Source organism: Cephus cinctus, unplaced genomic scaffold, assembly GCF_000341935.2.
Source record: "Cephus cinctus unplaced genomic scaffold, Ccin1 Ccin1_scaffold0654, whole genome shotgun sequence".
NCBI classification, from domain to species: Eukaryota; Metazoa; Arthropoda; class Insecta; order Hymenoptera; family Cephidae; genus Cephus; species Cephus cinctus.
In genome coordinates, this window is record NW_014333286.1 from 81,030 (window position 1) to 97,220 (window position 16,191).

Below are 16,191 nucleotides of genomic sequence, written 5' to 3' on the forward strand. Positions count from 1 at the left end.
GTGGTCCCAACATGTTGAAACAGAGATATATCTCTTTCTCATTTCGTAACGTCCAGTCCCCCTCACTGCGCAAGTGCACAATTTTACTGACCTAACAAAACCTAACCAATCTAACGCGAAACGTGAGTTATACGAAGACCAATGAAGACTGGAGAAATTCGATTGGAGGCAACCGTTGTTATGATGTAGTGCGCGCGTACGCAGTGAGAAGAATTGTACGTTACGAACGAAGAGAAAGACTTATCTCTGTCTTAACATGTTGGAGCTACTTTCCACTCATTGCTAGAGTAGGCTATTCCCCTTCCAGGAGTAAGTTCCATGATTTTTACTATGATAATTAGTTACGATGATTATATTGGCTGATTGGAGCAGTAAGCGATCAGCAAAGGATAAATATTATATCAATAGGACATTGCGTTCCCTTCTATATTCTCGTACCGGTTCATTATCCGTTTATTTGACTTCCGACAAGCTATCATATACGCAAATGAAATCGACTAAAATTTGTATGAAAATAATTTTTAAATGTGAAAAAAGTATAAGTACTTGTACATTTATATTATATTGCATAAAAGCAGTCATTACTGTTACGAGTGATGCAATTTACATAAATTATGGACAAATATTGTTACTAATAATGTCCATATAAATCAACCACCTATATAATTATAATTTAAAAATAAAATGAAAATAATCTTGTAATAATAATTTTACAGTTCTGTGCAGTACCGAAAAAGGTAACAGAATGAAACACATAACTTCCCTTCTGGACTTGCTTTCAAGCAGGCCGACATTTGGGAGTTAAAAATCAATTGCTGATTAACAGTAGCTTTAGAACCACTCAATTTTAGTTGAGTTGTATAGTTAGGTAGTTATTCATTCCTCATATAAAACACTGAACTATACTCAATATGGAATACGCCCATAGTTAGTAAAAGTGCGAGCCGAGAGAGATAGCCCTGGAACTTGGAGATAGCATTCTTATAGTGGGATCCATCTTTTTTTCTAAGCGTTTTAGCCAATGAGGTTCCTAGACTTGGCGTCTCGTTTCCATAGATACCGTACCAGACAGGAGCGTACATACCACCTTACAACCTATCATCTCTGAAATGCACCGGTGCCCTTTTGTAGATGCTTTCTTGTTACAACTTGCAATGAACACGTGGATAGTGAGGTTCAACAATATTTGTGAGGTTTGATATATCCACAAAAATGGTGAAATCGTGTTATATTAAATCGTGTAAGCAAGAGTGGCGGCCTAACAGCACCATTTCATTTCACAGGTAATTGCGTCATAATATATAGAAAATAGTGTCGCATTTTGTTGTGACCGAACAAGTTATCTATAAAAAAATATTCTCTACTCGTTATTTACCATTTATTTATGAACGTTAAGTTGTTTACATAGCCACTGAAATTCATTTAATGTACCCGCGTCAAAAAAATTACGAAATTTTCTGGTTCGAAACGTCGGACGTCTTTATACGGTCTTGAAAAACGAAGAGGTCGTCCACTATATCGGCCATCTCTCTCGGCCCGCGCTTTTGCACGCTTTTATTACTGTGGACGCGTGCCACATTGAGTATAGTTCAGGGATAAAAAGTAAGGAGTTGTGAACTTTTAACCCTTTGCATTTAACATCTCTCCATTTTCTATATTTTTTTTTAATGCCTGAGACAGGACAGTCGATTAAAGGGTTAATACTAGTTTTTATAATAATGATTATAAGTGGTTACTAATTTTTTATCAAGTCAGCCTTTCCACGAATGTTTCCACGTGGACTAAACCAACTTAGAAATAACCTAAAACCAACTAGTGGTTATGTGCACGAATTCAACGAACTTACACAAAAACCGACCAAAATCCAATCTATAAAGATAAATATTATTCATGAAAAATATAAATACTCCTATTGCTAGTGTTAATACATTATAGAAATTTAGGTTGTTTTATAGTATTGTGGTTAACAGATAAAAGGATTATCAAATGATTTTTTCATTGAAAATTCTGTAAATTGACAGTCATAAAATTATAATGTCACTTTTTTGTGAGAAATTGTGCTCTGTATTATTATTGGAGCACTTTGGACCTATAGTTCAATCAGTTGGAGATGACTTATTTAAACATGGTGCAAAGTCTCTAGGATTTATTCGAGCTACAACAGGATTACCTTTGCCAAAGGTATGTAAACTTAAAAATATATGTTTATAATTTTTGTGACATACAATGTGTATGTAATAATGTAATGTTGTACGTAATTATTGTATTTATTACTCATGCCTGTTTTAGGTCAAAGAAGCATTATGTGTTCTTTTGCAATATGGCTTTGCTATACATCGGCAGACTGAGAAAGGAATACAATATCACTTCCTTCCTGATAAGGTTATAACCATCTTACGATACCCAAGGTAATTTAAAATACTTCATATCAGATTACATATGCATCTTACAATAAAAATGCACCATCTTAAATTATTGCATTCATTTCATTGTTACAGTAAAATCATATTTTGATGGTGTAGTTGGACTCAATAGTTAGGTATATAATATTATTATTTAATTTATTCGACTTGCAATAGATCCCTTGGAGTATTGTTATTTTATTCATCTATATTGTAATATATCTTTTAAAATACAATAACATCTTTGAACTTTTCATAGTTGTAAGAAAGTTTGACATATGTAAAAAGGATATGTTTATATCCTGTAAAAGCCCTGGTAACACAAATTATAGCGATGTTGATAAAAAATCTTCAGAAAGTCCTATGTCCTGCTTTTTCACATCTAGACTTCTTGTGTTAGAAAGATGTCTTTCTTAGATATTAGTCATCTGTAAGATATCAAAAAGCAGGACATAAAGACGTTCTACAGATATTTGATTGAAATCTTTGGAACTTGTGCTATTTGGCATTATATTTATTTTTCTAGGTATATGTTTTTTGCTAAAAAATTTTGTGGGGATGAAGCAGAAATGATGTTAGAAGAAGTATTGAAAAGAGGATATGAAACCGCATCTCAAATTATAATCAAAACGTTTCATAGATTGGAACAGCATCGTTGTGAGTATGGTTTTTACATAAATTTTTAATATCATATGATGTAACTATTTTATTCATAATATATTTGTGCCTTTAATACTTGACAATAGGTTTGACCAAATTTATTAATACTATTTAATTGGCATCATATTATCACACTATTTTCTAAATTTAGAAGTATTATATTTTAATGAGAGGAGAGGAGACAGTCGAATGCGAAGGGTTAATAAAAATTATTCATCATAATTTATATGGTATTTCAATTACTTTTTTGTTAATTGTGAATGATTGTAAACTGTTAGCGCCAAGAATGTAAGTTAAAAACCTGCAGACGACTATTCCCACATATAATGTGTTTTATATTATCTCCGACAGCTAGAATTAAATATGGCTTCTACAGCTTTTTCAGATCAGTTGTAAATATCTGAAAACTCAGGAAGCTAATCAATGAGGAGTCTTGTTACCCTTATTTTTTCATCGTCTTTAATTAATCTGATTAATCTGTCAAGACAAATTTTTTAATATCAATGTCAAATACTGAATATGTATTTGTTAGAGGTTAAAACTATTAATAAATCACTATAGCAATAGCCAGAAGACAATTATATTGCGCAAAGTCAGAAAAGTTTCTATAAGTGCATCCAAAATATTAAATAATATTTTAATTTTGGCAAAAAACAGGCTGTTACATACTGAATTATTTCGTTCTCACTTATTTGGCATTTGAATAAATCTGTAATTGGAACATATTTCAATAGTAATATATGTAAGAGTTTCTTATTGCATGCATGGTGTATTAAAGATTTTCTAAAATCGCCTGTAATTTCAAGTATTATTAATGAAAAAGATTTATATGTTCTCTAGCAGCTAATATGACGTTAGACCCAAACTTGTAACATAAATCTTTACTTATTTAATATTGAATTTGTTCTAGCCGAACATCAGTCATCTCTTTCCATGCTGAAGGACAAATTTGAGTTATTAGTGAAGAATCAATTTTTGACACGCAGTATATGTACAGAAACCATGGATGAAGGTCCTGCTGAGAAAATCGAATGCAATGTGCCAGATTTAAATATGCAGGCTATGGCTCAAATAATGCAAGGTAACACTGATGATCCTGGTGATAATAAAATATATTGGAGAGTTAATCTTGATAGATTCGAACAAGACCTTAGGTAATGTATTGTTACTTGAAATATGTGTACTTAACACATTAATTGTGTCATTGTGATAGAACTGAAACTTTGTATTACAGAGATCAAATCATGGTATCTGCAATAACCAAAAGAGTGGATGAAAATGCTGGAGAATTAATGAGGCAATTACTGTTTCTAATGTACTTACGTACAGCATCATGGGCTGACACCTCAAATCCTATACCATACAGTGAAATAAAAGAAGCTGTACGAAAAATAAATTATCCGTTACTCGTTCAATATCTAGATCAATATTTGAGGCTTCTCGGTAAGTTGTAATAATGATTACATTTTTTATTACCTTTTTTTTCTTAATTAACTGATTTTGAATCTGAACTCAGAATTTGTAAATTCAAAATGGTGGATCCAATATGGCGAACCAAAAGGTAGAAAACATTTGATGAAAGTGAAAATTGGTCATCTTCATAACTCTAATTGGTGTAATTTGGTCCGCCCTATTGGATTTCTGAATTTTAAGCTCATATTCGTAATCAACGACCCAAAAAACCCCCGGATACCGAGTTTTATCTTCATCAAGCTACTTTGTGCATTTTGGTCCGCTATATTGGATCCACCATTTTAAATTTCTGCATTTTGAGCTCGGATTCACAATAAGCGACCCAAAAAAAATCTCCGTACCCATATTTTCTTTATTGTTTCCCTGCTGGATTAACCACAATTACATTTATGGTCTAAAAAACGTGGTTTTGTATTATACTTGTTATTAACATCCACTAAGTAAAACATAAACCCTTAATAGTCGAATTGTAGTAACAATTGATCTCAGAACATCCTGAATATACATTTACATTTGTCGTTATCCGCTAAAAAAATTTTTATGGAAGAAAACCAGAGTGGAAGTAGGTGACATACCAGTATGTCACTATGCTTCAAAAGATTAATACTGGATGGGATCCAGTTGCGCACAGACGCAATTGAGCTATGTGAACTTGGCACCCGACTTTGGAAAATTAAAATTTTTGTAGACTTATAGATTTTGGTGTGTAGTTGTTTGTAGTACCAATTTTTTCGCGGTTATAGTAGCCCCCAAAAAAGTTATTCTTATTCAGCCAATTCTTTTTTCACCGGGAACTGACGAGCCGGTATAAATTGGGAGTTGGGGTGGAACAGGCCCAACTCCACCAAAACGAGAACTCTGACGGAACCTATCGGACGAGGCCATAGCTTAACGGATCCTGTCGATTTTCGGGGACGCGTAAAATCAGCAAACGCAACTGGCAAATACTGCGAGAGACAAAGAGCGACGAATCCCTTCGTCGTAAAATCGAAATCCCTTCACCATGTAATAAATTCGGAGCACTCACCGGAGCTGGTGCAGCTAATCCGTGGAGGCCGAGAACTGTATCCAAAGGACACTCTGGTGGACACTGCACTACGGCACAGCACTACACCTCCGGAACACTCACAGGAATTCATAGAATTGTCTGGATATCGCGAGAACAACGCGAGAACTATACGAATCAAGAACTTGCTATACCGTAGCAAAACACGGCAAGAAAAACTATCAACAGATAGCACGGGAGCGCGATGTCCCCCGTGACACCTCGGTCGGTGCCCCGAGACACACTGCTTTAAAGCAGTCGATTGACAATAGTCAAATGCCAAATCCGAAAATCAATCATTCTGATTGGTCGAGAGCCTTATAACCGATAACTCTTCTATCTCCTTCCAGTCGTCCCTTTAAACCAAATCGAGAGCGTTCCTTAGCGAATCGGTACGTATCTCCTGGAGATCGTCCACGGCCGCTTCCCCAGAGCATCGGGCGACAGCTGGGCACCACATCCTTAACTCGGACAGGAGGTTCCTCCCTTGCCCTTAATCTTAGCAAAACCTTATCTCCGCCCGCTCTACAGCCCTTTGCCCATCTCCAGCGGGGCGCCGGTGTTTCACCCGGGCTTCTGCCGGTCCGTGGAGACGTCTCCGTCGGGTACTCTCCTCTGCCGGGCAACTCGGTACGTCGAGACTCTCTGCCCACGGCAGATTCGAGCACCTCGACCTCAACTAAACAATAACGACATCTTACGAGAGCATTGACATAACTTTACGAATCAACCCGAGATTCGTAGCGAGCTATAGCTATAGCCGTAGCTCGAGAATAGATCCGTAGCGTCTGAGCAGGGTAGCGTCCCGAAGGGAACCAGAAATCGAGAACGTTATCTGTATCGGTAACCGGAGCCGCCTTGGGACCGTGATTCGAAAAATCACGTCACAATTCATAGGGATAAAAAAAAGTTTCTTAAAAGGCTAACGCCGCCTTGCTATTGGCTGCTTATCGAGTAATAGTCGAAGCCAATTATGGTGAAGATACCCCTGTCAGTAACTGGACTTTATCTTGTATTGTATTGATGTTGAAACATTGATTGAGTGATTTTTCCAAATACTTAATTTATCGACAGCTGGGTGCATAAAACCTTCATTGTGGTACCCTTCAAGCAATTAAGTAATTGTTTTATTTTTATGAAGCCAGTTTCTTAGACTTTTGGTTTCTCCAGAATAGAATCAGAAAGTGAACGGCTATAGAGATGCTCAATGGACAAAGATATCGAGCTTTGACGACATGAATAATTTTTAATAACATTAATAAAATTTCTCATTGGTCGCTACTTGCTGTTCGTTTCCTGCTTTTTTAGGTCTATACGAATGTCGCATAAATGTGTAGGGATTGGATATTACAAGCAGTTATTTTCTTGTAAAATCTAACTTTCCTTTATTAAAGGAACAAAATAACATTTAGCATCAAAGAATATTACGACGTATCTATCTTTCGTTTTTCTCTTTCTCCGCACACACTCACTACTCCCTCGCCTTTTTTTTCTACTGTCTCTACGACGTCCCCACTCTTCTTTACTCCCCACTCCTTGGTCCTTCCAGACCTTTCTGGCCCTCGACACCCCCACTACTGCCGCTGCTGGGTCCTACTCAATTACTATATCCGACAAATGTTTGGTATGGTAACTGTCTTAATATTTAACCTCGCAATTACACTGGTCGAATTTGCACCAGCTAAGGTATCGACTGATCCGGCCTATTGGTACTATGATGAAAAAAATATTCTTTCGTCACTGTTATCATTGCCATTCGATTCGCGCCAGTGTGTAACACTAGGGTTCTGAAAATAGGCATGTTTATGCAGGACTAAGAAAAGTATTGCACATTTACTAGACACACTACAAATAGATGTAAATATTTTATATTCTATTTGTTTATGTTTGCTATATTTTTTTTTTTCGAACGGTGAAAAATAAAATTAAAAATCGTTACTTTATCATGGTATATCGACATTTTTTTGTCTACCTATGATATTTTTATTTGCGCATTCAAGAGATGGAGAACTAGGCCGGAGGGAAACAAGTGTTTAAATACGAAAGTACTATTTTCTTAATAATAAATTGCCAATCTTCGGCAAATACTAATAGACTAAATACTAAAAAAAATTGCAATTTCAGAGGAAGATTCTAGTCAATTTTTAAAACGCGTGGGCGATTCAGGAGGCGGCCAATTTAGTATCAACACGAAGGAAGCTTTCAGTCAACTGGCTTGGACGACCGTAGAAAATATTGTAATGGAGAGGTTTGGCTCTAAAGCTGCCAGAATATTTAGGTAACTTTGCGAGTTTTTTCTGGGCACCACATCCTTTTAGACGAAACTGTACTGTACTGTATAGTAAAGTAAGTTACTAAAAACATACTTGGGTACTTACAGGTTGGTCCGTTCCCGGAAATACGTAGAACAAGAACAAATTCAACAGTTAGCGATGATCCCGGCGAAAGAAGCAAAGCATTTAACTTACACTTTATTACAAGAAAATTATTTACAGATGCAAGAATTAAAGAAAGCAGGAGCCTCCGCTGCTCCGACAAAGACATTTTTCTTATTTTACATTGATTTAAATCAGGTTGTACGTATGGAAATAGAACACTGCTACCACGCACTTTACAATACGATACAACGACGAGAACAGGAATCCGCGAGTAACAAGAGAATGATAGATAAACAATTAAGAATACAAACGTTGACGAGTAATTTAAAGGAACACGGTGCTACGGAAGAGCAACTAGCCGAGGTATGCTTCGTTACAGATTTTCTGTAATATTTTTTATATATGTTTACCAAAAATAAGAACCAATAACACTGTTCCAGTATCGAGTCGATTAAATGATTAAAACTAACAGATTAATATAATTTATTTGGCAGATCGTTGAAATGATGACACCGTCAGAAAAATTGCAGCTTGAGAAAGTACAAAATACAATAAAGAAACTAGGAGGTAGTGAATTGCAAATAGACGAAACCTTATTTTTATTAACCATGTATTTGCATTATCATTAAATAAAATTCACAGTATGATTCTGTATCTGAGAATTTCATCGTTCTTGTATTTTTTTTTTTTCTAATGCATTTCATGCGAAATGATGACGATGACCGTGGGGAATATAATAAAGGGGCGAGGCTTCAAGGCACGACCATACGTACAGAGTAATGTAATTCATTTATATATGTATTTATTTATATGTAATATAATAATGATTACGCATGTAAAATACAAACAACAAAGAGTACCTAATTTTTAAATTATTATAATAAATATAATGATATATCTGTGTGTTTATAATAGAACTGTTTCCTATGCGATACAATGCATCTTGATGTCATTATCAGCGAAGAGAAGTGACATCTAGAATCAATGAATTTCGAGCTATTAAGGATTATTGCACTGCGAACGATAAACATCTTTACGTCGATTGGTTCCATTCTGATTCTAAAACGGAGTCCTGAGTCAACTATTTCGCGATGTCTATTCACGCACAATTTAACGAATTCGTCGCCGAATAAAATTGTTCATATGACACTTTTTTTTTTTCTATCTCTTTCCGAAAGTACAGCACCACCTTCATTCGACGTACAATTTCATCTCGTATGCGTATGTACATGACGTATAAACAATGCGATGCAGAAACGAGAATAAGATTCTACACGTAACATATATCTTATAATATCGAAGTCTTACCTCCACTTTGCATCATATTCTACACAATCACGTATATACGCATGAAATCTGAAATGATTCATTGGCTCGTTCATTTTCATATATATATATAAATCATTGAAGAGTAGAATTTTCAGCGTGAGATGACGAGGAGTTTCAAGGAGAGGTTCTTTACACGTTGGCATGCAAAAAATGAAAAGGTGGCAAGCAATCAAGGGATTGAAAGAGTCGATAGAAGAGTCGAGGATTTACATACTATATGTACCATGCGTTTCTCCTAGTGGTGACTTTTCATTTATTTCACTATATCCTACATATGTTGCACAGCCCACATAACAACACTGATGAAAAAAAAGAGCACACCCTCGTTCAGACGCTCCGTACTCTACTCATTCATATGGAATTATCGAAATTGTATAATGGCTGCGTCAACTGGAAAAACGACGAAACACCTAAACAATTGCGATGCGCATATAGATTGGAGTTTTGATTTTGTCTTTTACCGAACCGAATTCGTGACCTGTGTGACGGAAAGTGTGATTATTCGATAAGTATTGTTACGAGGGCCACTAGAGAATATCAATGGCATCCACGCTTGCATACGGTACTTTGTATAATTCGAGTCCATTTATCCAGTACTGCATATCTATGTACACCGTGCTCATACATACAAGTTCTCGTAGACTAACGTTGTACTTAGAACTAAGTCCGAAATTAGGTAAAGCATTATTTTATTTTATATATATATATATTTTTTCATATCATTAACAACAACTTACGTATAAATGAAGTGAATGCTTGGAATATTGAGATTGGATGTTAGTTCATTTTTACGTTAGATATACCATAATATGAGTAGTGTAGTCGATTTACAATTTACTATTCTTACAGTTCGTGTTCGCGCAGCGGATGTTTTTAAGAGTCGGTAAACTAGTTGTAACTAAGTGATCGAGTAGACAGTAAGTGCTATTCACAAGGACGAGCAGCCAAGGACGGGTTCTCAGTAACCGTGAGAAAAAAAAAGAAGGCAAAATGCAACGAAATTGCAAAATGCCAATAAACTGAAATTTCGAAATATGTTTCCGTCTTAAAGGTGCGATTTTGAGTTATTGACTTAGAAGTAAATTGAGAGTGCTTAATGCCAGAGGAGAAAGAAGGGAAAGACAAGAGGGCGCAGAGAAAGGGAGAGAGTGTGAGCTACCCAAAGTAAACTTGCGCACGATTAATGTAAACGATTGTAAAGCAAAGAAAAATGTGATATTACAGAAAATATGGCACATTGAAAAATAAAATGCACGCCAATAAACACCAGCGATACGTCAGCTGAAGGTGTTTTTCGGACGATATTTCCCCGGTCCACTTTCACCTACTACAAACAACAACAGTTTTCACAATCTTTTTCACCGTACCTGACGATCAATGAAGCAAAGAACCAGGAATCGACAAACGTATGTTTGCCAATGAATGTCTAAGCTCGAATTCAACGAAATAATTTGGAATTTAGTCGAATTTCATGCAGGTAAATTTCAATCAAAAATCAAATAAAAAAAAAAGAGGTGTAAAGGCATTCGCTGAATGACGTATAGTAAAGCAGTGTAGCGTAACATAAATATAATGTCCAATAGTATAATCCTGATAAGAATCACGATTACAAAAGTATACTCATTTTGTAAAATGCACGAAGCAACGTGCCTCAAGTGGCGTGGCTTAACATTGATATTTGAATGAGTATTCGAGTAACGGAGCAACGAACCTAATGTTGTCATTTACACTGGCACGTAAAATCTCTCTACCGCCGGAGATTACGGTCCGTATTCGTGTCGTTTATTCGGTCCATGTTTATCTTAGAATTAAGTAATCGTTTAGTATCATTTGCTTACCGTTGCCTTGGAGGCGTCATTTGACAAAGTAAAAATCTGTATACGGGCCAAATAGTTTAACTACTTAAACGACAGAGGTCTGGGAGTAGTAGTAGGTGGAGCAGCAGCAAGTAGTAATGGCAGTAACATTAATAGTAGCAGCAGCATCGGCGTTAGTAAAAGTGTAGCAGTAGTAGTGATCAGAATAGTAATAAAAATAATAATAAATTTAATAATAGTAATAATAAAGATAACGTCCGTAATGACAATGATATTGATAATAATAATAATAATGATGATAATATAATAATAAGCAGGAATAATAATAGAAGTGATTAACATTATTAATCTAGGTATGTGAAGTAATTACATACATACTGTATAGCTACGTAGGTACATCACAATTAATATAGTTACACTGTACATTAATAATATTGACGCTTGCATCGGCTTCCAGATCGAGGGACACGACCGACGCATTGTACAAATCCATTATATACATCAAATAAATATTATTAACATTAAGCTATCCTACCTGTCACCGGTTGTAGTGAGCATCTACGGTGGCGCAGATATTTTAAGGATACTGGCTCTTTTTATAAAATTATATTAGGTACCTTGTATATAATTGCACTGATTATAAATAACAAAAAGTGAAAAAGAAGAGACGTAAAGTATATCGAGTTTTCACATCGGGCCAACGAGTTGACTCGGAATTGGAGGTTTCGATTACCTCCTGCCCTCAAAAAACGCTATTTGGCACATTAGTATTATCACATCAAGCTCCCGTCGTGATTGCCCAGTAATCCCTTATATCGATCCGTCCATTAATTGTCCCTCCTTTATCCACGTTAGATTGTATCGTGAGCTGCGACTTGACAAATTTCTATTCACCATCCTCCAGCATGTAACGACCTGCACCACCTCCTTCACTTACCGCAGAGACACACAGGCACGTACGCGCACGCATTCGCTCTCTCACCTATTCGATCCCCTATCCTCTGCCACCTTTTTCCTTTTTCCTTTTTCCTTTTTCGCCGTCTCTCATTTCAGCGCCGGAATAAGGAGCGCATCCTTTATCGAGGATGAAGTTTTACATTAAAAGAATGTATCGACAAGTAAACATAATATAACGTCGGCTAATGATTTGACGATTAGTTTAGATCGACCAATAAGTAACATTAATTTCTCATCGTTTTTACAATGCATAACAGTGTACTAAAATTGACGTCGCTGTTCTTCGCGTATTTTCCTCGTATTATTCGTCATAAGTCATAACGCTATGGTCAATAAATTAATAATGAAAATACTATAAGTACTAAGCATTCCTAGGGTATACAAAGTCGTTATCTTAACGCGTGGAAAGTCGTGATTTGTCGTGTCGCGTCGTCTCGTGTCGTCACAATTCTCTTTCTTCATATTTTTTCTCTCTCCTCTACTGCATTCCTCTTTTTCCCTATCACTGCGCTCTCTCCGTGCAGCCTATGCCCCTTCCGTCGCTCGCATCTATTCTTCCCAGAGACAATCACAACTCGGCACAGACTCATGCACAATTATGGGCGCAACTAATTGCACGGACACAGCCGTGTTTTGTGTCTTGTCGCGTCCCCGAGAGTCACGTGGATCCCTCGAAATCCCCCGAGGAAGTGACGAGGGACGAGGGTAAGCCTTGACAGTACGAATACCATTGGTAGGTCGGTAAGGTAGAGCAGGTTGGTTAGATACAACTTTGCGAAACATAAGAGATCAGCCTGGTCGGTAGCCGATCGGGTGACGATGGGAAGAGCCATAGATCGAAGAGGCACGCGTAGTAGAAGGTAGCGTGAGAGACGCAGAGAGACACGCGCGCGCATGCGCTCACGTACACTCGAAGGAATAGGAACAAGACTTTGCCGCGCAGCACGTGTCCTGTTGATTTTTCTATGTATTTGCGTAGCGATTCGCCCGTCTGGCGCAGTCTAACGATAGTGAGTTCGATGGAGCATTAACACAGGTAACCTCCAATCACGCTAGTCAGCACGCACAATGACTTGTGCAGTCTTACAAAGATTAGCTATATGTATACGTTTAATTACGTTCACTCTGCTTACGTCATACTTACACCGATGCGTGCGCATTGCGAGCGCTACTCGTCCCCTCTTTCTGCCTTAGCTTACGTGACGATCATGTTTATCAGACGTCAGTTTCTTTTTATTGGTTGCTTTTTGATTATTAGACTGATTACGAGTGATCGTTCGACGTGTTCTCATGAACGCACGTCGACTGTAAGTTTTCGAATTTTTACATATCCCCGTGTCTCAATGCACTACTTTCGTCGTCTGACTATTCACACGAGTCCCGGTCCGTTCCCGAAGAAAGTCGCACGTCGTGATTCTCCTCGATCCGAAGAAAAGCCACGGGACGCTTCTTCCGTTCGGAGCGGCTTACGTATTTGGAAACTCAGGTTCCGTTGACGCCGTAACTCTTGTCGTCCGATGGCACAGAGATTTAAAGGTTATCACAATCTAGTCCGACGGCCCAGCTCCGTGGCGTTAGCAGTGTCCGGCTGTTCTGGAGCTGCCGACGAAACCGACGGCAGCGCCGAGGAGTTACGGTCGAGCAGATAACTTTGGTTACCAGAACAACTCGCGAGCGAGTTTGGAAGCTCCGGGCGGCCACAAGGGCTGACCCGGAGCCACGGTTCAATCCTCGTCGTGATGGCGCGGACTGGCGTCGTAGCCGCCCATCGAGCCCGAGTTGTCGGGCGAGAAGTTCATCATGTCCGTGGGCGAGAGGCTGTCCTGAGGATAGTAGAAGGAAGGATGATCCGAGCTAGGACCGGCTCCGTTGAGCATCGTGGCGGGAGGTGAAACCGAGGGCGTCGCGGAAGGTCCAGCGCCCCCTGGATGCTGCCCGCTCATCTCCGAGCTAACGGGCGAGAGGAATCCCATTTCCGGTCCTCCGTCACGGCACCAGAGCTGCCTCATCTCTTGCCGTCTTTGACGCATCAAGGACTTGTACTCGGAGATCCGCATCTTTTTCCCGTCGACGATGCACGTGCGCTTGGGACGTGGCCTGTACCTGTAATCCGGGTGCTTCTCCATGTGAAGCTTCGAGAGCCGCGACTGTTCCTCATAGTAGGGCTGCTTCTCAGAATTGGACATAGCTTTCCATCGAGCCCCTGCAACGCGACAGGATATTGATCACACGCGTGTTCGCTGGTAATTTCCTCAGGAATACATTAAACTGAAGTTCCGTCTAGTGCGACGGTGCGACGGAACGAGCAAGTACTTACCGAGTATCTTGGATATGTTCGAGTTATGCATATCAGGACAGGCTTTGAGTATCTTTCGTCGCTCGTCCTTCGCCCAAACCATAAACGCGTTCATTGGTCGCTTGATATGCGGCTTGTTCTCTCCCTCCCTTTTCTGCTGTCTCACCATTTTGGCTAAACAGAAAGGAACGTGGTTATAGAATCACGTTACCCGTTTAACAAGCCATTGAACAATCTAGTCCTTCAGGAACGTTCCTTACCCTTTTCTGTAATGTCCTCCGGTACTTTGTATCCTGAGTCTCGCCACACTGAAAATCCCGAATGCACATTATTAGTTTTACCATCGATAGACGTTGAACGATATTCTCCGTGCGACGAAGGAGAAGAAGGATAGTTGATGAAAGTCGAAGAGTTTATGCGCGCTGTTCGAATGAAAAAATAAGTCCTGTTTCGAGTCATTTTCGCAATAGGCAACAGACTCGGGACGGAGAAACGAGATCGGACCCATTTGTCGAAGGATCAATCGTTAAAGTACAGAAGAAGGAATCATGGTCCAGGCTACTCACTGTGAGGTGCAGAAAGGAACTCCTGCTCTTCCTGAGAAGGTTCTTCGCGACCACCCGAGTGCTTCATGAGACGTTGCGCCTGTGGCGAAGGAGGCATCGAACCAGGATTCGGGGGCAAACCGTAAATCCCGCGTATCGCAAAGTCGGCCGCTACTGCCGCAGCAGATACCGAACCTCCAGGTCCGGCGCCTTCTTCCTTGGGCATGGCTTTGCCCACTGTAATGAAGAGCAAGTTAGTCGGCTCATTTTTAATCTTTTTATCCACATTACGCTTTGCGTTTCACGACCACCCGAAAGCAGAGACTCGAAATCTTCGAAGTAATGCAAACGGCAACGGGCTAAGACGATTTGATGCTTACTTGGCGCTGAAATAGGACTGAGGTGAGGTGGAAGTCCTGCGTACGATAGACTGGGCAAGTAATTTCGGGACATTGGAAGCCCTGGTGGGAAGAGTTTTGGCGCCGTGGCTGCCAGTGGCTGTTCTTGTTGACCGCTGCTTCCTGCTCCCATCGAATGATGCGAATCGCTACCTGGCGACGATGACGCTGTTGCTCCGGTCGACGAGCACTTCGGTTTGGTGAGATTCAAGGGCGTGTCGGGATCTGGAAGTGAGGCTGCAGCTGGAACAACGGCAGATGAGGCTGGCGTCGGAGAGGACTCCTTCTCCATCTGCGTACTCATCTGTGCCAGATGAGCTGTCGCCCAACTGGGTCCGTCCCGATGTCCACTCATCATCTATCACCCAATAAAAATACACTCTTGTGATAATTTTAAGAAACATGAGCTGTCGTAGACATACGACACTGATCGAATTTAATTACGTATCAATAACATGAGAATCGCTCGTCCGAATTTTAATTAATCAATCGATTGATCTCGTGCCTTAAATATCATTAATTTGAATAAGAATTACGGCGAGAGATCGAATTCACTTAATACCAATAAGTATTACGGCAAAAGTCATGTATTAAATATTTTTACTGGACATGAGCCACAATCGAGTCTCTCGTTAGAGCTTCTCTGACAAATTGAATTGTACGTGAATCTATTAGATTGTAAAGTTACATTTGTTTTCGCAGTGTTGCATACAAGTGATTGCTAATTTGCTAATTCGACGAGTGTTTAGCAGCAGGAATGCTGGGCAGTGATACGTATGCGAACGGTTGGCAGATGAAAATTAGCCGACCAATGAGTCTCACATGGAAATCTCCGTTTGAAACGCATTGGCCAGTTGTACGTTAGATTCATGAGAACTGCTCGAAAATCTC

General features: G+C 39.1%; 2 protein-coding genes across 7 annotated transcripts in view; one reads left to right on the forward strand and one right to left on the reverse strand.

Annotated features, from left to right (window-relative positions):
- The first annotated feature begins 1 nt into the window (after position 1).
- On the forward strand, positions 2 to 8,625 carry LOC107269414 (DNA-directed RNA polymerase III subunit RPC3). 4 transcript variants are annotated; one of them, XM_025086702.1, is made up of 10 exons: positions 2 to 309; positions 717 to 1,283; positions 1,971 to 2,181; positions 2,290 to 2,408; positions 2,929 to 3,059; positions 3,973 to 4,216; positions 4,297 to 4,505; positions 7,705 to 7,858; positions 7,961 to 8,321; positions 8,453 to 8,598. In XM_025086702.1, the coding sequence occupies exons 3-10, from the start codon at positions 2,035 to 2,037 to the stop codon at positions 8,585 to 8,587; spliced, it is 1,500 nt and encodes a 499-aa protein (XP_024942470.1). In that variant the 5' UTR covers positions 2 to 309; positions 717 to 1,283; positions 1,971 to 2,034; the 3' UTR covers positions 8,588 to 8,598. The 4 variants fall into 4 exon arrangements, with proteins under 4 accessions (XP_024942470.1, XP_024942471.1, XP_015598717.1 ...); XM_025086703.1 differs by lacking the exon at positions 717 to 1,283; XM_015743231.2 differs by lacking the exons at positions 2 to 309; positions 717 to 1,283 and adding an exon at positions 2,499 to 2,539 and having other exon boundaries at positions 2,034 to 2,181.
- Positions 8,626 to 8,743: 118 nt separating this feature from the next.
- LOC107269409 (transcription factor Sox-5) overlaps positions 8,744 to 16,191 on the reverse strand; it is a 41,477-nt gene continuing 34,029 nt past the window's right edge. For all 3 annotated transcript variants that reach the window (XM_015743214.2, XM_025086699.1, XM_025086698.1), the window contains exons 5-9: positions 15,283 to 15,658; positions 14,924 to 15,139; positions 14,618 to 14,665; positions 14,379 to 14,531; positions 8,744 to 14,264 (exon numbers count right to left, since the gene is read on the reverse strand). In XM_015743214.2, coding sequence (XP_015598700.1) covers positions 13,786 to 14,264; positions 14,379 to 14,531; positions 14,618 to 14,665; positions 14,924 to 15,139; positions 15,283 to 15,658 — 1,272 coding nt within the window. In that variant the 3' untranslated portion in view covers positions 8,744 to 13,785. The remainder of the gene's footprint in view (positions 14,265 to 14,378; positions 14,532 to 14,617; positions 14,666 to 14,923; positions 15,140 to 15,282; positions 15,659 to 16,191) is intronic.

Bases quoted from the DNA above. Each gene is read 5' to 3' on its own strand.
- LOC107269414 (XM_025086702.1), top strand. From the start codon at position 2,035: ATGTCACTTTTTTGTGAGAAATTGTGCTCTGTATTATTATTGGAGCAC. The intron at 4,217-4,296 runs GTAATGTATTGT...TTTGTATTACAG, and splicing joins AGATTCGAACAAGACCTTAG to AGATCAAATCATGGTATCTG. The intron at 7,859-7,960 runs GTAACTTTGCGA...GGGTACTTACAG, and splicing joins AAAGCTGCCAGAATATTTAG to GTTGGTCCGTTCCCGGAAAT.